The 27,524-nt window shown below is 42.9% G+C and overlaps 3 protein-coding genes across 6 annotated transcripts in view; 1 reads left to right on the top strand and 2 right to left on the bottom strand.

The window, feature by feature from the left end:
• Positions 1-891: 891 nt before the first annotated feature.
• On the bottom strand, positions 892-5,428 carry LOC128527171 (angiopoietin-related protein 3-like). Of its 2 annotated transcripts, none has more exons than XM_053499513.1 (7): positions 4,885-5,428; positions 3,933-4,043; positions 3,737-3,845; positions 3,547-3,660; positions 3,345-3,440; positions 1,950-2,219; positions 892-1,521 (listed from the first exon to the last, which is right to left on the bottom strand). In XM_053499513.1, the coding sequence occupies exons 1-7, from the start codon at positions 5,413-5,415 to the stop codon at positions 1,373-1,375; spliced, it is 1,380 nt and encodes a 459-aa protein (XP_053355488.1). In that variant the 5' UTR covers positions 5,416-5,428; the 3' UTR covers positions 892-1,372. The 2 variants fall into 2 exon arrangements, with proteins under 2 accessions (XP_053355488.1, XP_053355479.1); XM_053499504.1 differs by having other exon boundaries at positions 3,734-3,845.
• A 3,765-nt stretch (positions 5,429-9,193) lies between these two features.
• Positions 9,194-22,527, top strand: LOC128529270 (KN motif and ankyrin repeat domain-containing protein 2-like). Of its 2 annotated transcripts, none has more exons than XM_053502680.1 (10): positions 9,194-9,373; positions 12,013-12,077; positions 12,432-13,820; positions 16,006-16,084; positions 16,175-16,456; positions 16,535-16,616; positions 16,701-16,920; positions 18,464-18,606; positions 19,471-19,671; positions 21,139-22,527. In XM_053502680.1, exons 2-10 carry the CDS (start codon positions 12,062-12,064, stop codon positions 21,250-21,252), a joined length of 2,526 nt encoding a protein of 841 aa, XP_053358655.1. In that variant the 5' UTR covers positions 9,194-9,373; positions 12,013-12,061; the 3' UTR covers positions 21,253-22,527. The 2 variants fall into 2 exon arrangements, with proteins under 2 accessions (XP_053358655.1, XP_053358661.1); XM_053502686.1 differs by lacking the exon at positions 9,194-9,373 and adding an exon at positions 10,756-10,797.
• Positions 22,528-24,778: 2,251 nt separating this feature from the next.
• The window catches only part of LOC128528902 (low-density lipoprotein receptor-related protein 8-like), a 45,090-nt gene continuing 42,344 nt past the window's right edge, over positions 24,779-27,524 (bottom strand). For both annotated transcript variants that reach the window (XM_053502097.1, XM_053502090.1), the window contains exon 18: positions 24,779-26,489. In XM_053502097.1, coding sequence (XP_053358072.1) covers positions 26,191-26,489 — 299 coding nt within the window. In that variant the 3' untranslated portion in view covers positions 24,779-26,190. The remainder of the gene's footprint in view (positions 26,490-27,524) is intronic.

The following is a 27,524-nucleotide window of genomic DNA, read 5'->3' on the forward strand; positions in this document are numbered from 1 at the left end:
CAGCAGAACTCTCTGTCTAACTTATTAATACAAAGAAATCCCATTCTGTAAGGTTGAGTATCTTACGCCTTGTTTACACTAAGTTGTCCTTCTTTCGTTGTCCATTGTGTCGCGCTTTAGTTTGTGTTTCGTGAGGATTTTGGTGTCTGGACAGACAGACAGACAGACAGACAGACAAAACATTTTTCTGGTCCTCCAGTGTATGAAATGTAAATATATGATTTAAAGAGCGAGTTCTGACCCAATGTACAGACAAAACCTTTCTTTTATTTATAGAGATTTTGTCATGTCTGTTTTGTGAAAAGGTGTTTCATGCAATGTTTTGGTTTTTATAGATTTATTATGTAATTTGGTTTCAGTGAGAGAGAGCAGGATTTCCTATGTAGACACTTGGCCTTCTATCCTCCAGTAACACTAGGTGGTAGCAGGAGCATTATATTCCCAATCGAAGCAGAGCTCACAGATATAACTAACACTAGCATAACTAACTAACACTAGCATAACTAACACCAGCATGCTCTAAAGCATTTGAGTAACGAGTACCTTTTTTGCTGCAGTTAAACAAATACTCAAAAACTACACAAAACCCTTTCAAGAACTTTATTATTAGTCTGATGCTGCAAAAACAAAACATTTAGGATAATGTATTAATAATTATACCGATATGAGTGCCCTGCCGAGGGCTTGTAAGTAACTTCCAAATTTCTGTGGTTTCTCAGTAAAGTAAAGGACATAAACGACATACAGATGCAGATGAAGTTTGGATTCTTCAGCGTCATGTGATTAACTGAACATACACACGTGATGTGCCATCCTGCTCTGACACACGTTAATGCATTTCTATTCTCACGGGCTCTGTCTGTTTTACATCATTGACTTTTATACATATGGAAATCTTCTGATTCATGAAATGTAAAACATGCCATGCAAACCACATGTGCAGCAAAATAACATAATCAAAACGTCCAAAATGATGCAGCTTAACTTAACTCGACAGCGAAAGACTAAACAAAATTCACCTTAATCAGCAAAATCTGTGTTTTATCGTTAGAGAAAGGTTAGAGTCAGGATTTTTCCCTCTGGAAAAAGCTAATTAGGATAACAAAAGAAATAATGGTGACTAATCACACTAGTGTATGTGTGTGTGTGTGTGTGTGTGTGTGTTTGGTACGTCCAATTAAATGCAGAGCCGTTAAGGATTAAAAGAACACATGACCTGTGTTGTGTTTCATCAGAAACAAATCAGATGTTGGACCTTTGTTGTGTAACAGACAACACGTTGCTCAATCCTGATGCACCGTGGAGTCAGCTTTCATGTGGTTAAAACGTCTGAACACATATTTGCATGTTGCTACTCCATTTCTTTCGGGTTCTACGCTTCCCGATGGTGACGAATGGATATCCGTGTGGATTTGAAGTGTCCTTTATCGGGCTTCCCTTGGATGGCTTTCCTGCGAGGCTGGCTCTCGATGCATTTTCCATTCAGGTTGACATCTCCACAAGCGCTGAACCACCAGCCTCCTTAAACAGAACCACACATAAAATTGAAAAATGCCATGTTTCTAAGTTCTACGATGCTACAGCTCACTTATGATGATGAAGAAACTTGTTGGAAGATTGTAAAGTACAGTTTGGTCCATGAAGCTCACCGAATGAGCTTAATTTATGAATCGTTTAGTAAAGATTTACAGATTTACAAATTTTACTTAGACAAGTAAATTCTTAAACACCAATTGGCAAAATGACAAATAAACAGTAAAAAGTCTGGCATGTGCTCAATCATCCAGTCTGGCTTTTGCACGTGCGTTGGCTCCCAGGACTATACACTATGTTTTTATATGGTGCCATTATTTTTGTAATGTTTTGAATATCTCCATAACTCATTAACAGCCATGCAATTTGAAGTGATACTGTTTATCACTGCACATAATGTATGAATGTTTCTGTACCTGTATAATCATGAGCACACTTTGGGTCTTTCAGTATGTTTCCATCATTGTGGTCTCCTGTGGAGAACCTCAGTCCTGTCGGGACGTCCGTATCCGAGGGCAGATCTCCTGTTCTGAGGTGGATGGTGTAGTTGGAGTCAGGGCCCTCCAGCACGTACTGGAACTCCGTCATATGAATTTCCTGTTTCCAGCCCTCCGTCTGAACGCGCAGGAGAGCACTGCCCTGCTGGGTGATGGAGAAGATCTTCCTCAGACCAAGCCAGAACTCACCTGCAGAGTACAGTGAACAAGCTTTAATCACCATGATGTCACTGGTACTGCCACTGGCATAGTGTGTCTGTCAAATATCTTCTGATAGTGGTGCTACCTTAGGAGAGCGACGTACAGTAGCGTTGATTGAGTCCTGTAGTCTCTCTTGCCTTAGTTTCTGTAAAGGATCAGCTTTTCCAGCATTAACACCATCTCATTTATGGCATTTGGCCAATGCCCTTATACAGAGCAACTTTTAAAATCGTTATACGTCTGAGCAGTTGGGGATTAAGGCCCTTGTTCAAGGTGATAATTGATGGTGGTATTGGAACCCATGACCTTCCAAGTAGCAGGCCAATGCCTTAACCACTAGACTACAATTACACATCTGAGCTTATACCTTCATGACTAGCCAAGTCTGAGTCTCTGCAGTAAGTATGTGTTACATTATATATATACTAATGGTGCATTCTTGGACTTGGCACACCAAATCATAGAATATAAGATTTATATACAGGAAAATGGTGATCAATAGCAAAGTCCCCTTGAAAATACAGCACTAACTAACAAATTTAGTCTTCATTGGCCTCCACAGTCCCTAGTTGGACAACAGAGGTTAGTAAATTGACGGATGGACCAATTAATTAGCACCAGGTTTGCTTAAGCTTACATTCAGCTGCGTCCCATCAAGGGGTCACCACAAAAGATTTTTTCAAGCCAGATACCCTACCTGCCATAACCATCCTATTCTCTAATCAGGCTTGGGAGCAGCACTGCATGCTGTGACTGGGTAGTATGGAGTGTGGCAACCCAGCCATGGAAAGACTCAATCCTAGATCCTTTGATACCAAACCTCCAAAATAATAATAATAATAATAAAAAAAAAAGAAGTAATAAAGGTATACTTCTGTTACTAAAGGGCACATGCCTTAAAGAATAGTTAAAAAAAGCAGAATTTTTCTCCAGGAACTCGTGTACTTTTTCTGTGAGCAGTGTCTGTATTAAACGTTGTCATAAACTCATGTTGATCAAGGCAAATTTTAAGAAATGACCCTTCTAGTGCTTTCCAGTCAATGCAATGAGTTCAACTCTCATTGGTGTATTTTTAGTTTCGAGAAGCACCAACATTCCAAATATATAACTCACTCCTGAAGTCTCCGAATCCATTCTCATAACTCTGCCAGGACTGGTTAAAATCGACCAAGCCATCTTGTCTGCGCTGTATGATTGTAAACACTCCCTCTGCGAGGGAACAGAGCTCATGTTATCAGGACATCATTCTACACCAATTCCACTTACAAATATTTCAGGCGTTCCAACAGGCTGTGTGTCTTGTGGGTATTCCTACCTTCTGTGAATTCGCAGAGCGCAAGAAATGGTTGGGATCCGTTTGGCTTAATGGGATACAGGCCACTGGTTTTCTCTCCACCGTTGAAGACCTCACCACAGTCTCTGGGGAAATCTCCAGAACAAATCGCTCACACATTTAGTACAAAGAAATTGCTGATACATTCAAAAGTTACTGGAATTCTTACCACTTGAAAAGCTCCCATCGATGGAAAAGTTGGACAAATATTCTGACACGCTGTAGGCTTCTGCATCCCAGCTGAACTTAGACAAAGTCTCCTGAACTCCTGCTGAGCTGAGCTAGAGGGCAATCGACAAAGTCGTGTTGTATTTATTATAAAAGCTTCACTCACTGTACAAGTGGTCTAGTTGGACAAACAACACTACCTTATTCTCCAGACTTTTAATCTTGTTTTTTTGGTTGTTCAAGTGCTCGCTTTGCTCTTTCACCACCTTCAGCAAGTCTGAGATGCTCCTTTCTTGGGTTTGGATCACTTCCTGTATTGATATCATTTCACATAACTGATTTATTTTTTTGTGATATCACTTTATTTCCACCTGGTTGTCCCTGAATGTGTTTCTACACCCTATAGCTGGTGTCAGAGGTTTATTTTTAGCTTTATTATTATTTTTTTTATTCACATTTTTTTCTCACATTTACATTTTCTCTCACACTTTTCCCACACTTCTCTTTCATGTGACAGAGCAGTTACTAAAACTGGGGAAAGTGAAGGCTAGAATGTGCCTTGTTCTCTGAGTCACATGAAACCACCACAGTTGCTCAAGTTGTATCACAGAGCAGTTTAACGATCTCAGTGGAAAGTGCTATCCGCCCTCTTCCACATACCTTATGGCACAGACGGACACATTTGGCCACTGTTGCTGTGATTGACAGGTGATAGTGTAAAGGTCCTCTCCCTAGGGTGTACTCTCTTGGACTCTTGACCACACATTACTGTTGCATTATCAGTTCAAAACAAACAATTTTCCAGTTATAAAGTATCTGGAAGTTAAGTCACGTCAACTGGACTTGGACATGACTCAACTTCCAAATACTGTAAGTTCACCTGGATGACTTAGAATCTTCACAGTTAGTTATAAAGTCAACATTTTCTACTGTACCACATTCGAGCCTAGAATCAAGCTTTGAATCTCCAGTCCTGAACCTTCTTCCATGATGCAAATGTGAAGCAGCCACAGTGCTAGGCATTAGCTTGGTGTTGTACTTGTCAGTGTGCAGGAGGTGTGCACCATTCTGTCTGGTGTAATTATTGTCAAAGTACAAACTGCTTATTTTAACAGGACATACTGTATACAATATATGCCCAAATATTCTTACTTTGAGTGCTGAAATTTCTGCGATCTGATCTGCTGAGAGAAGACCTTGAGAAAGTCCACCGAGTTTCTCCTCAAGCCCTCCAACCTGGTTCCAGAGCTGCATCCTTTCCTTCATGATGTCCTCTACTTTGGAGTTTATCTCCAGAGACAGGCTCTTGATCTCCTCGTTATTGGCTTTGAGCACCACAGTGGTCTTCTTCAGTTCCTCTTCTTCCTCTTTGATCTCGCTTGCCAGCAAAGAAAGCTGATTGAAGGACTTATCAAAAATGTTGAGCTTTTGCAAGATGTTGCTGATCTGGCCCTTTGTCTTTTGCACAAAGTCCCTCAGGTTTTTACCTAGCTGCAGGAGGCCATTAGCGATAAGCTGTACTTCATCTGGGCCGGCGAAAGCTGAGCGACTCTCTGATGGGGTGAGGTTTGGCTCCTCCGTGTCCTCTGCTGTTGGGAAAGCGCTGGTTGATAACATCAATAACAGCAGCAGGGCCAGCTTCATGGTCACGTGTTTCGCCAGACTCAGATGAGCGAGCTTCATTGTTGTTGGAGATCTTTCCACCCTCTGTGTCCAAAGAAGCCCAAAGTCCCTTTATATTCGTCCTGTTTTAGATGAGTTGATCATTAAACAGAATAAACTCATTCGACTTTGCAGAAGTTAAACTAGTCAGGAACCTACAAAGTATCTGGAAAAAAATTCAGTTTTTCGATATTTTATGTTAAATAAGACCTTGTGTTAATTTGACCTTTTAACAGTTAACAACTTTAGTTTATTCTTGTTTACCATCAGTCACTTGTGTTAGTACAGAGATGTATCTTCACAAATCCTAGCGCTGATTGTATTTGCAGAAATCCTATAAATAATTAGATACTCTATTAATATCTACTATTTTGTCTAAAATTAGTTTTACACGCCTCTTTTATATTGGGAGTTTCCAAGCCATTTCCAAGTGATGATTTTTAGTTTTTAAAACAAATGCAGTGCCCTCTGTCCTCCAAAGTCTCTGGGTGGTTCACCTGGACGTCTTGCTGTAGGACACGTGATCCCTGGTCCTGCTGGACGTTAGACTGTATAATGAGATAGAAGGGTCTGTTCTGGTTATTAAACCATATTTAAAGCATCTGTAGGAGAGCTAGAACAGATTTTATCTGAGGTTAATTAATGATTGTCCTCAGGAAAACCTTATACCTCGCACTAAAAGACCTTCAGATCCAAAGTCATGAGTAAACAGTTCAGAAACGACTCGGCAGACTTTTCCATGATATTTTTTCCACGAGATGATGCAACATGTCATTTGATTTTCTTCCTGCCACGGCTTCAGTGGCACTGCGCCTTCACGAAAATTGAGGGTTAGCGTGTTCGCTAATGTCCTGTGGTCACTCCAACAGCACAAACCTCCGCTAGCCAGCGACGACTCCTCCACAAAAACAGAACCAGGACATTACTCCATTTTGTGTTTCAAAATGTCTGGACTGAAACCTGTAACTAACGCCTGGATATGTGTTAAATCTCTCATTAAATCATTTGTTTTATTTCAGTGAGAAAACCATGATTTGACTTTTTTTTTTTTAATGAGAGACACATACAGTAAGTTAAAGAGGATCATTAGGCTTTTTTTTTGTTTTTATTCGTTTGTCCCAAACCTGCTCTTTAGAGTCTCTGGTCTAATATAAAGTCTATAGAGAGTTTATTTTGGATGGAGATAAGGTTCAGAGTCATGGATAGACACAGAAAGCCTAGGAGTTAAATGTTAACCCATATCAGAGGGAGACTGCAAACATAACCTCGAACCTCGTTTGGTAATCAAACAACATGTGTCTTTATTTACACTGGGGCATCGGTGGACTGTGTGTGCTCTGTGTACAGACTGGAGAACTTCATAATCAGAGATTGGAATGATTTTGTTCCAGATTATATGTGAGTCTATTAAAAAAAAACACTCTGGAGCTGCCAAAAAAAATCACAACATTTAAATCAATTGTTCAGTCAGTCATGTAGTCTGACATCTCTAACTAAAGAAATGTGAGTGAGGGAGTGAGGGAGTGTGAGTGAGTAAGTGAGTGGGTGTGAGTGAATGAGTGTAAGTGAGTAAGTAAGTGTGAGTTCGACCCAGTAAGTGAGGGTGAGTAAGTGAGTGAGTGAGTGAGAGTGAGTGAGTGAGTGAGAGTGAGTGAGTGAGTGAGAGTGAGTGAGTGAGAGTGAGTGAGTGAGTGAGAGTGAGTGAGTGAGTGAGTGTGAGTGAGTGAGAGTAAGTGAGTGAGAGTGAGTGAGTGAGTGAGTGGGTGTGAGTGAATGAGTGTAAGTGAGTAAGTAAGTGTGAGTTCGACCCAGTAAGTGAGGGTGAGTGAGTGAGAGTGAGTGAGTGAGTGAGTGAGAGTGAGTGAGTGTAAGTAAGTGAGTGTGAGTGAGTGAGTGAGTGAGAGTGAGTGAGAGTAAGTGAGTGAGTGAGAGTGAGTGAGTGAGAGTGAGTGAGTGAGTGAGAGTGAGTGAGTGAGAGTGAGTGAGTGAGTGAGTGAGAGTGAGTGAGTGAGTGAGAGTGAGTGAGTGAGAGTGAGTGAGAGTGAGTGAGTGAGAGTGAGTGAGAGTGAGTGAGTGAGTGTGAGTGAGTGAGAGTGAGTGAGTGAGAGTGAGTGAGTGAGTGAGTGAGAGTGAGTAAGTGAGTGTGAGTGAGTGAGAGTGAGTGAGTGAGAGTGAGTGAGTGAGAGTGAGTGAGTGAGTGAGTGAGAGTGAGTGAGTGAGTGTGAGTGAGTGAGAGTGAGTGAGTGAGTGAGTGAGTGAGTGAGAGTGAGTGAGTGAGTGAGTGAGAGTGAGTGAGAGTGAGGGAGTGAGAGTGAGTGAGTGAGTGAGTGAGTGAGTGAGAGTGAGTGATAAAAGCTGTTCAACAACAACCATCTAAAAGTTAGTTGTGTAAAGTTACATTTATTTTTAAAAGCACTTATTTCTTACTTTTACCTGAGAGTAACGTTCATGATACTGATAATCCCACGATAATCCCACAGTAAATTTAGAAGTCTTTATAATTTGTCAGCACCCTTAAGCAGGGGGACACGTCTGGCACTGCAGGATTTGAGTCCCTGGCGGCGCAGTGTGTTACTGATGGTTTGTTACTTTGGTCCCAGCTCTCTGCAGGTCATTCACTAGGTCTCTCCATGTGGTTCTGAGATTTTTGCTCACAGTTCTTGTGATCTTTTTGACCCCACGGGGTGAGATCTTGCGTGGAGCCCCAGATGGAGGGAGATTATCAGTGGTCTTGTATGTCTTCCATTTTCTGATAATTGCTCCCACAGTTGATCACCAAGCTGCAGATTCAGTCTCCCCAGCCTGGTGCAGGTCTACAGTTTAGTTTCTGGTGTCCTTTGACGGCTCTTTGGTCTCGGCCATAGTGGAGTTTGGAGTGTGACTGTATGAGGTAGTGGACAGGTGTCTTTTATACTGACTGCCAATAATACAGGTATTGAGTGGAGGACAGAGGAGCCTCTTAAAGAAGTTACAGGTCTGTGAGAGACAGAAATCTTGATTGTTTGTAGGTGAACAAATACTTATTTCTCACCATAATTAGCAAATAAATTATTTTTAAAAAATCCTACAGTACAGTGATTTCATGGATTTTTTTTTCTTATTTTGTCTCTCATAGTTGAGGTATACCTATGATGAAAATTACAGGCCTCTTTCATCTTTTTAAGTGGGAGAACTGGCGCAACTGGTGGCTGAATAAATACTTTTTTAGCCCACTGTACATATGATGTTATACACACTGCATGTGGGAAGTTAAATAACTGTACATCAGGTGCCCCCGCAAGTTGAAAAGAGAAGATCACCCAAAACAAGCGTTCCTCTGCAGGATTTCTGAGATGGGGATGTCTGAGGCGTCTGGGAGACACGAGACAGTGGAGTACAGATATTACCGAGCGAGTTTCACAGCAATTAGCGGAAAAGAAAACAGACAGGAAGGTGTGATGCGGTCGGCATCAGGGCAATGTGCTGAGAGGGTTTAACAGGCTCGCGTGCCCTCCCTCTAAAGCCCCATGGTATTTTCTGATTAAAGTGGATGTTGAGGCCATCTGTGGTGTATTAAGTTACACTCTGACTGTGTGTGTGTGTGTGTGTGTGTGAGTTCCTTCTATAAGTCCTCTGACACATGGCTCTTGTTTTCATAAATGTCTCTTTAGCACTACGATGCACACACACACACACACACACACACACACACACACACACTCCTATTGGCCCTCTGGTTATGTTTTCACCACTCCCGTCTGCTCTCACTGGACCCGGCGTACACGGGGAGGCGTGAGCACCGATGTCCGTCCCCCGCTCTCAGATCTCAACACAATAATACTGCTTTATGTTTTCAAAGAATTTCACATCCAGGGGTTTTTCATCCCACCGACTCGGATTGTTCTGCGTCCGTGATGGCGTCTGGGGAAAGGAAATGCCAAACTGGAGCTAGACGGGGACAGTAGGAGGGGACGCTCATGCCAAACCTGGAGCAGGACAGGTAATGATTTACAAAGTCTTGAAACTTATTTAAAAAAAGTTATATATATTCCATGTAAAATGGGTTGTTCCTTCATCTGAAGGGATTTTTCTTGCACACAAAAAATTTATCATGATAATGAGAAGAAGCAATTGTTGAGTGAGGACGATGGGAAGATGGACTCCAGAGCTGCACGGGACATGAGCAGGGTGTAATGTCATCTCAGCGTGCAGACGTGTAGAAGTTTGGGACGGTTTTAACCCACACAAGGTCTCACGTAACCGCTCTGCAAATGCCCTTATTGTGCTTGGCGGTGAGCCACGGTGATCTGCACGGTCCAAGCTCTGTCAACAGAGTGGAAAAAAAGGAAATGGAGTAAGACAGAAAAAAAATAAAAGTTGGTAAAGAAAAGAAACAGATCTGAAAAACAGATGTGAGTGTGTGAGAGAGAGCGAGAGAGACAGACAGAGGGGATAAAAAAGGAAAGGTCCTTATGACACAGTCCTGATTGTAAAAGACAGTAGGACATTCCACACCCTCCAAGGGTCAGAGAGGGACACATGCGGGTTTTGGCCTCTGTCCTCAACCCCAAACTCCAAATAGACGAGAAGGAATGAGGTTGTGTGCCGAGGAAACCGCGCCGCCGAGGGGGCCGTAACAGGAAGAGTGGAGCGGCCGTTACAGTCGCACTCCATTGTGTGAGAATAAACCAGAGCCAGGTTTTAATCTATGGGCTGGAAAAAGACGAGTCTAAAATCTTAAGGTCTAATCTGTGGGCAGGAGTTCTACACCATAAACACGCGCGGTTAGACGTCTCTGAGTCACTGCAGGCAAATTGAGCTGAACTCCCGGGTTTGGAACCGACAGCAGAACCGGGCTCGAGTTCTGTTTACTCCAACTGAGTTTCTATACCGTGTCTCATCCACCCCCCCCCCCCCCCACCCCCCTCTCTATCCTGAGCCCTGAAACCCTGCTGGAAAAACCTCCGCTTCCTCCCACACCGCGCTGTTTACGCTTTTACGTCTCAAGCCTTTAGGAGATTGTGATTTGTCACAGATTCAAAACCAATTTGTGGTCTGACGAGGAATGAAGGAATGCAAATGGAGAAAAATGTATTTAAATAAGTGCAGGGCTTTATTTTAGGGGGGGTAAAGTAGGAAAGAGGGGAGTGTGTGTGTGTGTGTGTGTGTGTGTACAAAAATGTGCTTATACAGTAGGAAGAAATGATCAGTTTGACTGAGGGAAGGGAAAACCGTTCATGTAAAAAAACATGAAAAATATAACATTCCCAGCTTTTTATCCTCTTTTGATGTTTGTATTTGCCAGCGTTTAAGCTGATTCGATTTTCCTCCCTAATGTGATGTCATATTAGATGCTCAGCACTGGTGGCTCTCACAGACACTGAAACGGTGCGTTCAGAGGAGGAGTGAAACGGGGAGATCGAGGTTAGGAACAATGCACTATCAAGGGCAATAACACACACACACACACACACACACACCCACACACACACTTTGGGGAAACTCTAAGACCTGCATTAACTTGTTACAGGTTGGTACAGGACCTTTAAATACGTAACAGTAGCGAGACCTTAATTCATGCTTTTATTTCCAGTTTATTCACAGATACTTTTCAACTGACGTTTTTTTCCCGTCACGTGACTGCTGCTATGATTTCCATCATCCTGTAACAATAGGGTGTGTATGTGTGTCGGTGGAGATTTGATCAGAGCACACATGCGCACATAAACACCTCTGTGAAGGACGACTCTGAACTTCAGGATGCAGGAGACATTTTGTTTTAAGTTTTGCTTCCTGAGAAAATAAAGGTCGTTTCTTCCTTTTTTCGATTCAGCTCAGTGTAAACTCAAGGCTGAAGGACCGCCACCCCCTGATCAGCTCCTGTTCCCCGCCCCGTGTCTGACCTTCTCCCTGATCACAGCTACACAGCTCATGGTATGAGGAAGAGGTTCCTGATGAGACGGGCTCTGTTCGGGACAGAGCGGGCGTTGTGGAGTTTGTCCGAGTGTGGTTTGGGTTTGGGCTGTTTGTGTGTTTACGACATAGCTGACATTGTTTGTGACGTGGCTCCTTTTGTGGTGCGACGTGGTCAGGAGCAGGAAAAGGAACGAGGAGAGAGACAGAGAGAGATCTGAGGTGGTGCTGCAGGACTGGAAGACTTCGATAATCTTTTACAAAATGTTCTGTAGGATGTTGAGTCCATTTGTAATCGTGGCACGCATGCACTTATTAGATTGTGTACGACTGTGACATTTTACATTTGCTGAATTTTTTTCCCTACTGAGATAAAAGAAGAAGAAATTGAATTACAATGGAAACCTCCATGAAGAAGAGCTTGGTCCAGTTCATCTGCTGTCCTTCACATGAAAACAAAATTAATTCCAGACTTTAATCACAGTGTTGTTTTGTGGTATTTAGTTAAAAAAAATCTGAACAAATGAGAACAAATGTTTTGCAAGAAAATCAGCTGCTGAATTTGCAAAGAGGTTTTGGAACGCTCAGACTGAGACTGAGGAGAGACTTTAAATAACTGCACATCAGTGTGAAGCTCATTTTTATGAGCGAAAAGCTTCTCATGTTACAATCATCCACATTTCTCATTTTAAAATAACTCTATATTTATTTTTCTTTTATTCTCAGGCTAAGCAAGGTATGAAAATTTCACCAAGCTGAAAAAAACACACAAAGAATGGATAACCAGAAAGGTAATGACCCTAAATCACTGAGTTTATCTGTCTAGACCAGCCATTGAACCTGAAAATAACAGCCCTGAACCCAAACCTTTAATCACGACTCTGATCAGAACATGAAATGCAATTAAATAAAGAATAACAAAATTTAAATCATGGCTTTGTTTTATGAGCTCTAAATAAATATTTACATTTAAAAAAGTAATCATAATTATTTCATGGCAGTTAATTCACCAGCCCAACAGCGGTACCTTTACAACCCACTAGGGGGCTGAAGCCAAAGCTTTGGGAAGCAGTGGTCTAGACTAAACTCCATGTACGTCGAGAAGCCAAAGTTTGCTTATAATTGCTGTTCGCTTGTTTTCTCAGTCAACGGCGTCGCTCCAAAAGAGAACAGAAGGCAACCTTCATATTCTGTCGAAACCCCTTACGGATTTCATTTGGACCTGGATTTTGTTAAATATGTCGAGGACATTGAAAAGGGCAACACCCTCAGAAGGGTTCAACTTCAGCGCAGGCCGCGTGTGCGGAGCAGTGGTAACTTGGCACGTAACCTCAGCTTGCCCGGGTACAGCTGCAGATCCTCCCAGTGGAACTCTGCGAGCATCTTATTTCCCAGGACCCGCCTCGCAGACTCCCAGCATCCGGGAGACGGAGAGTCAGCTGGTTACAGCAGGCAGTCAGAGTCTCCATACAAATTCTCCAAGGCTTTTGACGAGCAACCGCTGGGACCACATGTGAGGCCAAATCTACTGCGAGCCTCAAGTTTACCCTTAACAGTGTTATTGAGAAAATACTCCAACGAGGACCCGACCAGCCCCAACGGTTCCAGGGATTTCCTCTCTCAAGAGAATGGTTCTATCGAGGACGTCTTCCACAGCCCAGGAGGCGTTAACGGGACAATTCAGCAGCTGACTGCGGCTCTTCAAAGAGTCGGGGAGCTGGAAGAGGAGATCAGGATTATACCAGAACTTAGAGCACAGATATGTATCTTGCAGGAGGAGCATGAGAGGCTCCTGCACACGTTCCAATCCGAACCTGACAACGCCGTGCTTCAGGACTTTTCCAGTGTGGTAAAGGTGAGGGAAAAGAAAAATCAAATGAAAGATGATTGGATGGACCGGGAGTACGATCAGCTGGAAGAGAACATCAAGGCTTCCTCTCAGCAGGTTAATGCGATTGCGATGACCACAGAAAAACATTCACAAGTGACTAAGAAAAATCATGAAGATGCTGAAGAGTCCCTCATTGAGGCTTTGCAAAAGAAAATCACAGCTCTAGAACAAAAGCTTCATGAACTCGATTCTGATCTGGAAAAGACCACAATTCTTCTTAAGCAACAGAAACAGGAGAGTCGCTTCAAAGATGAAAGAATCAATGAGTTGACCAAACAACATGCTGAAAGCATTTGGGTTAGACCAGACAACCTGAGGAACCTAGAGAACAAAGAATCTCCACAAATGTCTTCACCTGAACCAGAGGCAAGTAAAGCTTTCCAGGTGTGTTTAGAGCAAGACTTTAAACCCGGCACATCAGCAGAAGCTGCAGGATCCCAAGCAGACATGGAGCACCATGTGAAAAAAGTCAGAGAGCTCCTTCAGGAGCAGTGGGAGTGTCTCTGCAGAAACGAGGGATCAGGAAAAGATATGTCCTCTAAACATCTACACCCACGCGTCTGCTTCATCCAAACACAGCTGGTCTCTTTAGCCAACCTTCTGACACTCTATGTATCACCTTCAGGAGGTGCACCACCATCAGGTAAAGCTCTTTACACCACAGCACTGTTGAAGTTCAGTCAGAAGGGGGTGATTTTCTGTAACACAAGCTCTGAGGAAGTGACACGCTTATGTGAGTAGTGCAGATAAAGAAGTAGAGTAAACTTTTTTTTCTTACTAATATGCTGGTGGTAATGGTATACAGCAGGGAAAATTATTATTATTTTTTTATTTTATTTTATGGAAGGAAGGAGTCTCCAGTGTCAGCGTTTTGTAAGAGTCAGAGGTAAAGCTGTAACTTTAAGCTCCACATCTTCAGGACCGAGGAGTTTACCCAGAAGAATAGAGACTGGTGAGGGAATGCGGCTTATAGCTGCCATACAAAAGTCGAAAATTGTTCTTTGTTAATAAATAAAGAATTGTAGTTGAGAATAGGTTGCTATGGTACAAGAAGAAGAAGGTGTGACAGGATGTGCTGTTATAGGAAAATTATTATAAAATATCTTTATGGTGGTTAGAGTATCTCCTCTTTATCACACCACCACTATGCAAATCAAATGTGTCAATTTTAGGTGATAAGACATATTCAGTCTAACTCTGAGTCAGCCAGACCAAAAAAAAAGTTAATGACCAATAGGACAACAAAAACTGCATTCTAATGTCTTTATTTTTCAGCATTTATTCAAGAGGCACAAACAGAGAGTTAACATGTATAATAAAAGAAATTATATCACAAATAATAATAGGGAGGAAAAACAGCAACAACAGGATGCAGGATGCTGTGAGTAGTTAAGAGTGCTCCATCTGTAGGAATATAGAGGAACTGCAACATTTTACCTCCTCAAATACAAACATATATAAATGTAAGCGTACTAAAAAATATTAGGGCCGGGACTTTAACGCGTTAATTTAGATTAATTAATTACACAAAAATAACGCGTTAAAATTTTTTTTACGCATTTTAATCGCACTTATTTTTGCACCGCGGAACATTTATCACTGGATGAGTTTTGGGAAACTGATTAAACTGGAGCACTAACTAACGTTCAGACAAAAACAAACCACAGTAAACATGAACAAAGAAGCTGATGAGACCGCTTTGGTTGGCCCTGTGGATGGAAAATTTTGTTATTAAAAACGAATGAATGGTACAGTAGCGTCGATAAGAGCATGGTTGTGTGCAAGCTTTGCCACAAGTTATTCGTATTCGTATTCTATTGCTACACTTAATGGCAATGTTGCACTGGTCTGTTGGACTTGATTGAACAAAAATAAACGATATTTTGTTGCTTAAGCTTATGTATTAAGTCATTATTCAATGGTATACTAAAAATCCATATGAAAAAACTTACTTCTCACTGTTCTTAGGTCGAATATTTATATGCGATTAAAATGCGATTAATTTCGATTAATTAATTACAAAGCCTCTAATTAATTAGATAATTTTTTTAATTGAGTTCTGGCCCTAAAAATATATTGTTTTTCAAATTAGTGTGGAGATGAATTGATACAAAAACCAATTATGATATGTAACTGAAACAACTCCCAATCCCTTTTGAATATAGACTATTTATTTAAGATTTCTTTCTATTCTATAACAAATATGGAACTTATATCTGGATGTTTTTATTCTTTTTCCATTCGACTTGTTCTCATGGCAGACAATTTTGTTCATTTGGAGCGTTTACATTTAAAAGTTTATAATAGTCTAAATATTTGTTATGTAATAATTTCAGAACGGAATTCTCAGGGACATCAGGAAACATTATGTATTTAAGATTATGGTGAAATACTAGCCATTGGTCTCAAGCCTGGATAGAATAGGAGGGTTGCGTTAGGAAGGGCGTCCCGCGTAACAATTTGTGTCTGCTGTACTGTATATGTGGATCAGGTGGTCCACTGGGGCAACACCTCGACAGCAACTTGAGGACAGTCTGGGGGATTTCAGGTTAACAGCATCATATAGACATTTCTGGAATTTCATATGTGCTAATATTTCATTACAATTATTTTATTGCTCTGGTGTATCGAGAGTAGTTCTATTAAAAATGATTATTATCATTTAACAAAACTGGTGTTCTTCTTGAATTTACTGTATTGTTGATCCCCCATGCTCACGCCCACACACACACACACACACACACACCCGTGTTTGTTGGCCCGTTCTCCGTATAAAAGGTTACACAATGCATTACTCATATTTGCATCTGCACTCTTGTTCATTTAAGCTCAGGAGTCCATGATGGAGGACCAGCTATCTGTGGTGGAGACATGGGAATGTCCTGAAGAAGACCAGGGAAGAGACCGGTAACACACTTCTACTGTATATCACATTACAAACATCTGGGTTTGGCACTGGTCAGTATTTCAGTAATTTCTCTTTGGATTAATTCTCAGTGACTCTGGTGAAGGAGTGGAGAGCAGCACAAGGGCAGAGGATCCTGCGGAGGAAGGGTTTAACCAAAACATTTTCCTAACTGAAGTAGAGCTGCCAAGTTCTACCCTGAGCAATAGAAAAACCAGTGCAGAGACCAGGGACTCGAAAATGGCTGAAGAACATCATGAACAGCAAGACAGGAAGTGTGAAGCAAAATGTCCAGGAGGTCAGGCAGAGGACAAGCAGGACGGCATGTGTTCAGGATCTGAACCAGAAGAAGCACCACGTGGTGACAGCGGAAGGTAAGATAGCATCATCTGAGCAAGTTCTCATGAATATAAGCTTAATCATCATGTGTTATTAACAACCCGTTACCTCAGGGGGGTGGAGAGCGACTTCATGAACGCGTGTCACTTCCTGGAGAAGCACATGAATGAAGTTTCTGAACCAAACGATGAAATGGTAAGTCGCTAAAGCCATACAGTTTGGGACGTCAGTGGTGTTTGAGCTACTGACCATCACGTTTATCATCTTGTCGTTCTCTAGAGGCGGGCTCTGACCATGGTGTTCCAGCAGTGGTTCCACGTGTGTGCTGAGGAGAACTCGTGTGCCAACACGGCCGCTCTGTACGTTAACGAAGTGGCCAGTAAAACCCCTGCGGTGCTGCAGTTCCTGGTCAACATGGTGGATGATAACGGAAACACGGCTCTGCATTACAGTGTGTCGCACTCCAAATTCAGCATCGTTAAACTCCTCTTGGACACGGGTCAGTCACCACAACATCTCACCATCAGCAATGCACAAGTCTTATTTTTCCTTTAACTTATGATTTGCTTGCTTCATATTGTTTATGTGGGTTTTTCTCCTAAACCATTACAGGGTTATGGCTTGTCCCTTCTATCCTTCTATCACTCTCTTTCCTCATCTTTGCCTTCTTCAAACCACATTCAAGTACAGTTTGGTTGAACTACAGTTCAGTTTTCTTCCTCCATGTGGAGTTCTGGTTAAGAGTCCGTGTAGCCTGCAGGAATAAGCTTCTTCTCAGTCTCTCTGTTTTGGTCTTCAGGGAGCGGAAGCGCTTTTCCTGACCACAACAGAGTGAACAGTCCACTGATGGTGTGGCTGAGTTCCTTCATGAGCTTCCTGACCCTGCTGTAGATTGAGTGCAGGTCAGGGAGCTTGGTGTAGATGATGCGCTCAGCTGATTGCACCAACCTCTGTAGAGCTCGTCTCTCCTGCATGGTGCTGTTCCTGAACCAGGTTCTGATGTTTCCCATCAGGACACTCTCTCTGGTGTACTTTACATACTAAATATGATCATGTATAAAAATTTCAACTTGAGTATTTAGAAGTGTTTGATTAATTCAGCGATACACAGGGAGAATAGTTTTCCATCACCATGACCACTGTCCTTCATATGCACCTTCTACTAAACTAATCTACAGTGTGTTGTGTAATGGCGTCTTTATTTGGTTTTCATGACAATTTGCCAATTCTTATGCACACGGATCCTTACAAACGAGTCTCTGTTGGTCTGTAGGAGGGTAGTGGGCATGTCTTTGCCAAAAAAAAAACAAATGTGAAAAGGAAGATGTCAGGACCATCTGTCAAAAATGTAATATAGTTGAACAGATAGAGAGAGGAATGGACTTTATTAGATTTACAGCATTTGGCAGAAGCCCTTATACCGAGCGACTAGCAGTGGCACCTTAGTGGTACTGGGTCTTAAACCTGGAACCTTCTGACCCATAGGCCAACACCTTAACCACTGTGCTACCTCTGCACCTTATTGAGCTCTGAGCTAAAGTTTTGCATTAGTACACAAACAAAACCTGCTACAATGTTTTCTGCTGAGACGTCCTGCTTCTCTAGAAACCTTGGGATTTATTTTTACTACATCTGTTACATAAATGATAAAATGACACGTTGTAAAGTTGCTGAGTAAGGGCATGACTATTCAAGAGGGCTTCTCTGAGGGAAAGTTTCAGTCATGAGGATTTTTTTTCTTTTTTTTTTTTTCAACACACATACACACACACACACTGGCACTGCTGGAAGCATCCAAACCACTGTTCGTGTCACTCGAGCCAATCCTGAATTACTACTCAGCTAAAAACAGAACTGAGCTCTGGAACTCAGATGGAACTCAGAGTGCTACAACGCCAAAATGAATAAACGGTCTCCTAAAATCTTCAGAAATAAAACTGTTTTTACCGACAGTGATTTTGAGCTCTGTTTATCCGGAGCCTGAGTTAACTCTTAGAGAAGGTCTTCTCCTGAAGCTCTACTGGATGCTCTGTGTTCTCCAGGTGTGTGTGACGTGGACCTGAAGAATAAGACCGGGTACACGGCGATCATGTTGGCGTCTCTGCAGTCAGTGGACACTGATACGGATATAAAGGTGGTCCAGCAGCTGATGGAGCTCGGGGATGTTAACGCTCGAGCAGGGCAGGTGGGTGATGCACTGAGGTATTACTCTGTAAGGTCAGACTTTTTGCAGTCCACTCCACAGAGCTGAAGGAGCAGGGGGTAGAGACAGAGCTGGTCCAACTACTCATATAAACTGTAACTCCTGGACTTTCGTGAGCGATCGTTCCAGTTAGGAGGAGCTAGTTCAGGTCTGACTCCACCCACTGGACTTTGGATTTAGCAGCTTGCTTCACTTCATCTTCTAGAAATATTCAGATTAATAATTTGAATTTTGTCATCACTTATCAGAAAAACGTTTTGCAGATTTGGTAGAATTCACATTTTTATTTTATTAAACGTTAACTATAGTAGCTAATGCTAATCCCAGGATGTGTAAGGCTTGTAATGACACAGTTGAGGAGTTTTGAGAGTTAAGATCATTTATCATCATATCTACATTATACAAGGGTACCTCACAAATTTCACCTTAAGAACTGAAATTTCACGAGAAATTTGCCTCTGTGTGCGAAAAAATTTTGGCATATGAGTGACTGAACCGAAACGACCACTGGAGCCGTTCAAAGCTTGTTTTTGCAAAGCCAAGTGAAGTGAGTTTATACATTTTATTTGTGAGGTTTTTGCATTTTGTGCAAACACAAAATGTTTTTAGCATACAAGCACCCGAACTGAAACGAACACTGGCTAAGTCGCGCGTACGTCCGGAGCCATTCTTATTTGCATCATTGGAAAGCCAAGTAACGTGAGTTTTTTTTCCATTTTGTGTAAGATTTAGTGAAGACATAGCACCATGGGTCCCAAGAATGTTAACAAGGATGGTAGCACAAAGAAAAGGGAGCCGCGTTACAGCCGCGTTTAATTTTATCGTCCTGTACTTGTGTCCCTACAGGTGGGTCAGACGGCGCTCCACCTGGCGGTCAGACATGGCCGAGCATCCATGTTGAGACTCCTCCTGGCAAACGGTGCCAACGTTAACGCTCAGGATCAAGCAGGAACCACGGCTCTGATCAGCGCCTGCGACCGCGGACACGCAGACATCGTCCGGATTCTGCTGGAGGATCCTGACTGTGACGTTAACCTCACGGATAAGGTGGGAATTCTGCTCCTAGGTAAAATCAGTGCAGCAAAAAGAAAAGAAAAAATAAAACAACCAGAAAAGGCAATTTTTTTCCCGTAAATAACCATATATTGAAAATTAAGCTCTTCTGCTTCAGTGTAGGAAAATAGAACTCTGTCCTTTGATGTTCTCTCCTCCTCTTTAAGAAGCGTTAGATTGTGCTCCGGGTCTGCTTCAGAAGCAACCAGACACTACATGTGTTTATTAACGGAGGAGAAACACAACGTATGTAAGAAAACACAGGGTTTAGAATAAAACGGTGCCATCTAGTGGACACAGTTATAACTCAGCGCCTGATGCTTCCTCCTCACATGTGCTCTGAATTCACTCTCACTCATCTTCTACACCGCTTTATCCGGTATTCAGGGTGTCCTATCCCAGGAGGCTTAGGGCACAAGGCGGGGTACACCCTGGACAGGGTGCCAATCCATCGCAGGCACACACACACACACACACGCACTCATTAACACAATTTGGGAACACCAATTAGTCTAATCTACATGTCTTTGGGAGGAAACCAGAGTATGCGGAGGAAACCCACCAAGCACGGGAAGAACATGCAAACTCCATTGAGCCTGGCTGGGAATCGAACCCAGACCCTGGAGGTGCAAGGCGACAGTGCTAACCACTACACCTCCGCTCTGAATTAGTACGCGTCATTGAAGGTTAAAGCTAAAAATAATAGCTGTTCTTTAATGGAATCAGTGATATTATTATAATTTCAGGTTGAAGTTGTCCTTCTTTGGTGCTCAGACAAATACACTTCCTGTTCGGTAATCAGAGAGTGAATCACAGATGAGAAATGAACATGGTGGATAGGTCATGTGACTCTGCATGGTCATGTGACTCTTACTTTTGTGAGTGCGTGTACATGTTACTTGAGTTCATTAAGATATATGCTTAAATATTAATCCTTTTAATATTTGGCTGCAATTTGGATAATAAATGATTTGACCGAGTGTTTTTCCTCCTCAGCCAATCAGGTCGCAGCTCAGACTTTATATTCAGAGATAATTAGATAACGGTGCAGGAAAACTCCAGGCCACAGATTTTGTTTATTTAGTTTTTTTTAGAAATCACTTACACACGTGTGAGTGTGTGTGTGTGTGTGTGTGTGTGTGTGTGTGTGTGTGTTTAAAGTCATCTGCTTCTTGTGTCTTTGTGTATAAAGTACCTCACCAGTAAGGTTTCATCCAGTTTGGTCTAACGAGAGGAAATCATCAGGACAAGGAACGAAGCAGGAAGACAAAATACGTCTGTCTGTCTGTCTCTTATCAATCAGAGATAAATAAACACATCAATAAATAAAGAGCACAAACAGCGTTAGATCACAGTGCAGTCAATCACAGCCGAGACCATGTGATTGACAACTCTTTGTTGTTGTTGTTGTCTCTCACTGCATCTGCTGTGTGTGTGTGTGTGTGTGTGTGTGTGTTACAGGGAAGCCGCAGCGCTCTGTCTCTGGCCACGCAGGCGTCGCACACGGAGATCGCGGACCTGCTAAAGGCTCGGACCGCCAACACTAAAGCCAACGACAAATGCAAGATGGCGTAGAGACGAGACGCTTCGTGACTGTAGAACTCGTTCTGTGGCTCCATGTAGAATTCTCATTACGTTTCTGTAATAATTTGAATAATAAGATGCTTCTATGATGGTTATTATGATTATTGTGATTAGTCGTGCCTGAGAGACGGACGTCTGGACCGGTTCATGACTCTGACTGATGAGACGGCGTCGCAGACGGTAAATTATTTCTGCCGGAGGATTTTTATGAAAGACTTTCTGTATATTTTTTTTCGCATATCCTGTAAAATAATCAGCATGTCGCGTCCCAGACTCTTTACACCTCAGGTGTAGATCCTCGGCTCTATCGTTTATAATCCTCGTCCTAATGCTCCGTGCTCGGGTTCGAGAGCGTTCCGTCTCAGTCAAGTCACACAGGAACATGCTCCTGTTCTCACTTACATTATAGCAGCTATAAACACTCGAACCCTCACCGGTCTCTCTTTATTCTCTCTCTAATGTTAATAAAAGTGTGAACTCCTCCTCCTGCAGGTGTGAGAACCCAAAGCTCTGACACTGGAGACTCCTTCCACACTTTATAAACAAATGACACCAAAGGGAAAGCTGAAACGTGGTGTCGGTGCTGAAAAGTGTCTCACCTCGGGGGAAAAAACGAATGATCAGATCGGATCATATAACATTCGGTTTTTCAGAATACTTAATACTTCTTATCTCCCGACTGCATTTCTGTAAATATACACACACATGGATATTTTTATTAGATAAAAGTTAAAATAAATTTGCTAAATACAACTTTGTGCCCTTTTATGTCTGTAGTGTATTTACGTTTTTTCATTCAGATGAAATTTAGATTTAGACTTCACATGAAGAGACATAAATCTGAAAAAAAAAAAATTATTAAAACGCTAAATCGTTAAGATATTGCAATATGAATTCGACAGGGTTACAGACACTACAGATTTTTTGGGAAAAGAAAATTGCAATAACGCTTTAATTTAGATTTTTTACTGGTCGTATGCTTCTACCAACTTTAATATCAATACTTATAAAGAAATATAATTCGTTTACACTTTAAATGATTAGTGTTTGAAGTGAGACAACGCTGTAAAATGGGGCTCATATAAAATCATCTCTTTAAAACAGCTGAAGTTTTTAGGAAAGTGAGATCTGTAACTTCCAGGTTGTATAAACTTCAGAAGGAGCTTCTTTGGGACACATATTCTGTATTAAAGAACCTAACCACATCACTGGACACAACGTGCTGTTACCATAGCAACAATAATACAATAAATTAAACCACACGTCTGTTTGGATCGGACTGTGATTTGTTCTGACCCGTGTGTGGATGAGAGCTGTCTGATCCCTCACCTCTGCAAATAAATCAGACATCAGCAGCTCAGTGTGTGTGTGTGTGTGTGTGTCAGCAGAGTGACTACAGGGTTACACAGTACAGGGTGTGGTCTTCTGTCTGATTTCAGCGAGATGTTTGAGACCAGAGAAGAAAAGACACGCGACTTTTAAAGGCTTTTATAACAATCCAGAGAGAGAGAGGGAGAGAGAGAGGGAGAGAGAGAGGGAGAGAGAGAGGGAGAGGGAGAGAGAGAGGGAGGGAGAGAGATGGGGGGAAAGAGAGGGAGAGAGAGAGAGAGAGAGAAAGAGGGAGAGAGAGAGAGAGAGAGAAAGAGGGAGAGAGAGAGATGGGGGGAAAGAGAGGGAGAGAGAGAGAGAGAGCGAGAGAAAGAGGGAGAGAGAGAGAGAGAGAGAGGGAGAGAGAGAGAGAAAGAGGGAGAGAGAGAGAGAGAGAGAGAGAGAGAGAGGGAGAGAGAGAGATGGGGTGAAAGAGAGGGAGAGAGAGAGAGAGAGCGAGAGAAAGAGGGAGAGAGAGAGAGAGAGAGAGGGAGAGAGAGAGAGAAAGAGGGAGAGAGAGAGGGAGGGAGAGAGAGAGAGAGAGAGAGAGAGATCTTCAATAAAAGCACAATGAAACTTAATTCCAATAAAAGCACTGTACTGAAATAAGGCACTAAAACAATAAAGGAATAAAAAGTCAGGTAAAAAACAAACGCAGGTGAATAAGACGGGAGACACTTTGGGACGTGGTTTATATTCACAATCAGGAAAAAGTTCTTGTCGTTTCGTACAAATAAATGAGTTTCACTTTCAACTCTTATGTACATTTATACATCTTTACATTAGCGTATCAAAAGTATGTGTAGGAAAACCTTTACAGTAACACACAGTAAGCTTTCACACACACACACACACACACACGCACACACACACACACACACACACACACACACTTCCCCCTTCAACAGCTTGTTTCGATGATATAAAGACAGAAAATCAGTCAAATTAAGCGATATTTCCACCCAGTCCAATCTCTTCAGTCTTCTGTCCAATCTCTGTTTAATGTGTGTGAGTGTGTAATGTGTAGTGTGTGTAGTGTGTGTGTGTGTGTTAGAGAAACACTGGACCCAGAAATCATGACTTAAACCTGCTAAGACTTTTAACAGCACAGACGGTCTGATTAAGGGCCGACGTCTGGCAGGTGAAAACACACAAGTGAGAGAGACAGAGAGAGAGAAACAGAGCAAGACAGAGAGACAGCGAACGGGACAGAGACAGAGAAAGAGAGCGAGACAAAAAGACAGAGCAAGAGACAGAGCAAGAGAGACAGAAAACGAGACAGAGAACGAGACAAAGTGAGATAGAAAGAGAGAAACAGAGCGAGACAGAGAGGAAGACAGCAAAAGGGGGACAGAAAGCGAGACAGAGAGAGACAGAGCAAGAGAGACACAGAGACAGAGCAAGAGAGACAGAGAACGAGACAGAGCAAGAGAGAGAGAGACACACACAGACAGAGACAGAGAGACAGATCGAGACAGAGAGGCTTTCATGACTTTTTGTTTGTTTGTAGCGGGACACGTTTGTAAATCCACATTTCTCTCTCCGTCTGTCTGAAGTCGTTACCTGCAGGACTGATAATCGATTATTGTTGCGACCTGCAGACGATTAAACTTTGATGCCTTTAATAGCGTCCGTCTTGTCTGAAGTATGTGCACCCCTGAGCATCACGCCCATTCATGCTCCACTCTTCTGTTCTGGGAAGGCACTAGATGTTGGAGTGTGTGTGTGTGTGTGTGTGTGTGTGTGTGTGTGTACGTGTGGATTTGTGTTCATGTCGATGAGGCTCCGGTTCCGGTCCGTCCCAGGGCCGATGGTTGAGTGGGGTTGAGTTCAGTCAGGGCTGTGGGTTCTCCTGCTCCGACTCTGGATCTGGCCTTGAGGGTCTCACAGGGGCGTCGTCATGCTGGATAAAGGGCCGGTTAGTTCCTCTTACCTCCACTACGGCACACAGAGACATCCTGTACAACTGTGTGCTTCTGTGTCAGAACCACATATAGGCCAAGGGCGTGTATACTTTTGCTCCTATAGCGTGGAAAGCGTAAAGTAACTGGAACTGCTTTTCACTCTATCAAGCCGTGTGCAGATGAAACCACTGTGCATAGTTTACATACAGACAGAGAGACAGGGCGAGACAGAGCTCCACATACAGGTCACTCAAGGTCACTCAAGGTCACTGCCACGTCTGATGAATTTCTGATGAACGTCTAAAAATTTTAATTTAAAACCTTTAAATTCAGATTTGTGTAAATCTGTGTCCATTGTTAAAAATGTAATCCGAATGCAGTGAAGACAAGCGTTTTCTCCTCTGTCTCTCAGACAGTTGTCCTCAGCGAGTCTGACTCCTGTCTGCTGTAATCAGAACCAGACGTCTGGTCTAAACGGGTCGCAAATATAACAACAACAAAAAAATGAGGGTGTATTTACTATTGCTGTGGGATCTGTTGGGGTAACCCTCACACACACACACACACACACACACACACAGTGTTCCAACTCCCTGAGACAATACTACACACTCCAGTCCACACATGAGATACAGAACCCCTGTGTCCCTCCTGTTTCCTGTAAACAGGTTCCACGCGGAGTGTTCCACTGACGAACAAGACAAGCTCTTAGCTTAAGTTTATTACAACGCGTAAATGCAGCAGGTTAATGCAGTGCTAATGCTCCTTTACTCCGCTACTGCAGTCTGGAAGAAACAAGACTGATGGATAGAGAGATAGAGAGAGAGAGAGAGAGAGAGAGAGAAAGTCATTTTGGGTGTTACAGCGCCTACTAGTGGTGTCAAGCTTTGGAAACTGTTTCAGCGGCCATGGCTGCAGCGGGCAGGACAGAAATACAAAACCTCATTATGCGCGTAATGAGATAAAATGATGACATTTTGTGATTATTACAAACAACACTTCTCGTGATTTCCCTGCAGCAGCCTGCTGTTGCGTAGGACGCGGACAAAAGTACCGTTTAAGCGTGTTTCCATAAAAACTTTGTCATTATAAAAACATCATTATGTACAAAGCGCTAATTAATCCGTTAGCATGCGGTTCCTCTCGTGTCTGTGGCGTGAACACAAGTTTCCTCTGTTCCAGTTTTATAACTAATATGTTGAAGATTTTAAAACGACTGACTGCACCTTCAGAAAGCGTTTGGGACACGACCTCTGCGTTAAAGGTGCAATGTTGTGACTAGCGGAAGTACAGTAGCGCTATTTTGCATAAATATCCTTAAGATCGGAAAAAATGACTCATGTGGCGTGACTCATCCTGTCCCGTCTGTTCTCTGCGTATTTATTTCCGTTATCTCTCTCTCTCTCTCTCTCTCTCCTGAGTAAAGGGGGCGGGGCTACTGCAGCTCTACAGCACGGCGTCTAATTTGTATCGTTACATTACCGCTCTCTTTAAGACTCTTCATTCACACATCGGACCGTTCCAGAGACACACACACCCGTCGCTATGTATAATCTAGCGGGTGTACAAACTTTTGACACTCGGCCTCAGCTCAGTGCCTCGTTACACACGTTAAACACCGTTTCCATGGAAACCCCGGCTCTCACACTTCCACCGTTCACTTGGCGGCGGGGACGCTGGGTGGCTCCGCGTACCAGTGCGGGACCGGATCCGTCACGGCGCCGCCCAGGGGCAGGGCGATGAAGGGCGGACACGTCGCCGTGCTGACTACGGGCACCGGGTACGGGTGGTGGTGAGTGGCGAGCCCCTCGTTCCTCCCGATGTGGATCTCGTCCTCCTCGGCCTCGGCCGTGCTCTTACGGTACACGGGGTTGTCGAAGTTCATGCTCTTAGTGCTCCGGAGTCTCCAGTTACGATAAATCAGACAGGAAGCCGAGAGAATCAGCAGGAGCGCCACTGCACACACCACAGGAAGTGAACGGTCAGACAGGAAGTGAATGGAGAGACAGGAAGTGAACAGTGGGACAGGAAGTGAACAGGGAGACAGGAAGTGAATAGCAAGATAGGAAGTGAACAGTGAGACAGGAAGTGAACAGTGGGACAGGAAGTGAACAGTGAGACAGGAAGTGAACAATGAGACAGGAAGTGAACAGGGAGACAGGAAGTGAATAGCGAGACAGGAAGTGAACAGTGGGACAGGAAGTGAACAGTGGGACAGGAAGTGAACAGTGGGACAGGAAGTGAACAGTGGGACAGGAAGTGAACATTGAGACAGGAAGTGAAGATGAGACAGGAAGTGAACAGTGGGACAGGAAGTGAACAGTAAGGCATAAGGTGAACGATGAGACAGGAAGTGAACATAGGTCTTAATAAGTAAAATGAGTTAAACCCTATAAGGGATTTACAGCAGGGGGCGCTGATGCTTCCCTCAGACAGGCTGGGAAAAATAATTACATTTATTACAGTAATGTTCTAACAGTGTACGGCTGACTGACAACAGGAAGTAGAGGGAGAGAGAGTGAGACAGAGACAGAAGGACAGAGATGTATAGGGAAAAAGTGACAGACATGAAAAGAGACAGAGACAGATGGAGACAGACAGACAAGTAGAGACAAAGAAATGGAGCGAGACAGATAGAGACAAAACGAGAGCAATAGACAGAGAGAGAAACAGAGACAGATAGGGACATAGAGACAGGAAGAAGTAGACAGAGACAGATGGAGGAAGGACAGGGAGAGAGACAGATTGAGAGAGACAGACGGGGAGAGCGTGTGAGAGACAAAGACAGACAGACAGAGAGACAGACATGGAGAGAGAGGGAAAACAGATAGAGAAACAGATGGAGAAAGACGAGGACAGAGGGACAGGAGGAGAAAAACAGAACAGATGGAGAGAGACAGAGAAATTTAATTGATGAAAAGATGGTTTCTAAATGAAAAAAAGAAAAAGAGAGATGAACCAGAGAGACAGAGAGAGAGAGACAGGCAGAGA

Source organism: Clarias gariepinus, chromosome 1 (genome assembly GCF_024256425.1).
Source record: "Clarias gariepinus isolate MV-2021 ecotype Netherlands chromosome 1, CGAR_prim_01v2, whole genome shotgun sequence".
Taxonomy (NCBI): domain Eukaryota; kingdom Metazoa; phylum Chordata; class Actinopteri; order Siluriformes; family Clariidae; genus Clarias; species Clarias gariepinus.

Excerpts from the sequence above, each read along its gene's own strand:
- LOC128527171 (XM_053499504.1), bottom strand. The coding sequence starts at position 5,415 with ATGAAGCTCGCTCATCTGAGTCTGGCGAAACACGTGACCATGAAGCTG. Across the intron at positions 4,044-4,884 it reads CAGAAATTTCAGCACTCAAA|GAAGTGATCCAAACCCAAGA; the intron begins GTAAGAATATTT and ends ATATCAATACAG. Across the intron at positions 2,220-3,344 it reads TGGATTCGGAGACTTCAGGA|GTGAGTTCTGGCTTGGTCTG; the intron begins GTGAGTTATATA and ends TGTACTCTGCAG.
- LOC128529270 (XM_053502680.1), top strand. Across the intron at positions 13,821-16,005 it reads AGGAGGTGCACCACCATCAG|CTCAGGAGTCCATGATGGAG; the intron begins GTAAAGCTCTTT and ends TGTTCATTTAAG. Across the intron at positions 18,607-19,470 it reads TTAACGCTCGAGCAGGGCAG|GTGGGTCAGACGGCGCTCCA; the intron begins GTGGGTGATGCA and ends GTGTCCCTACAG.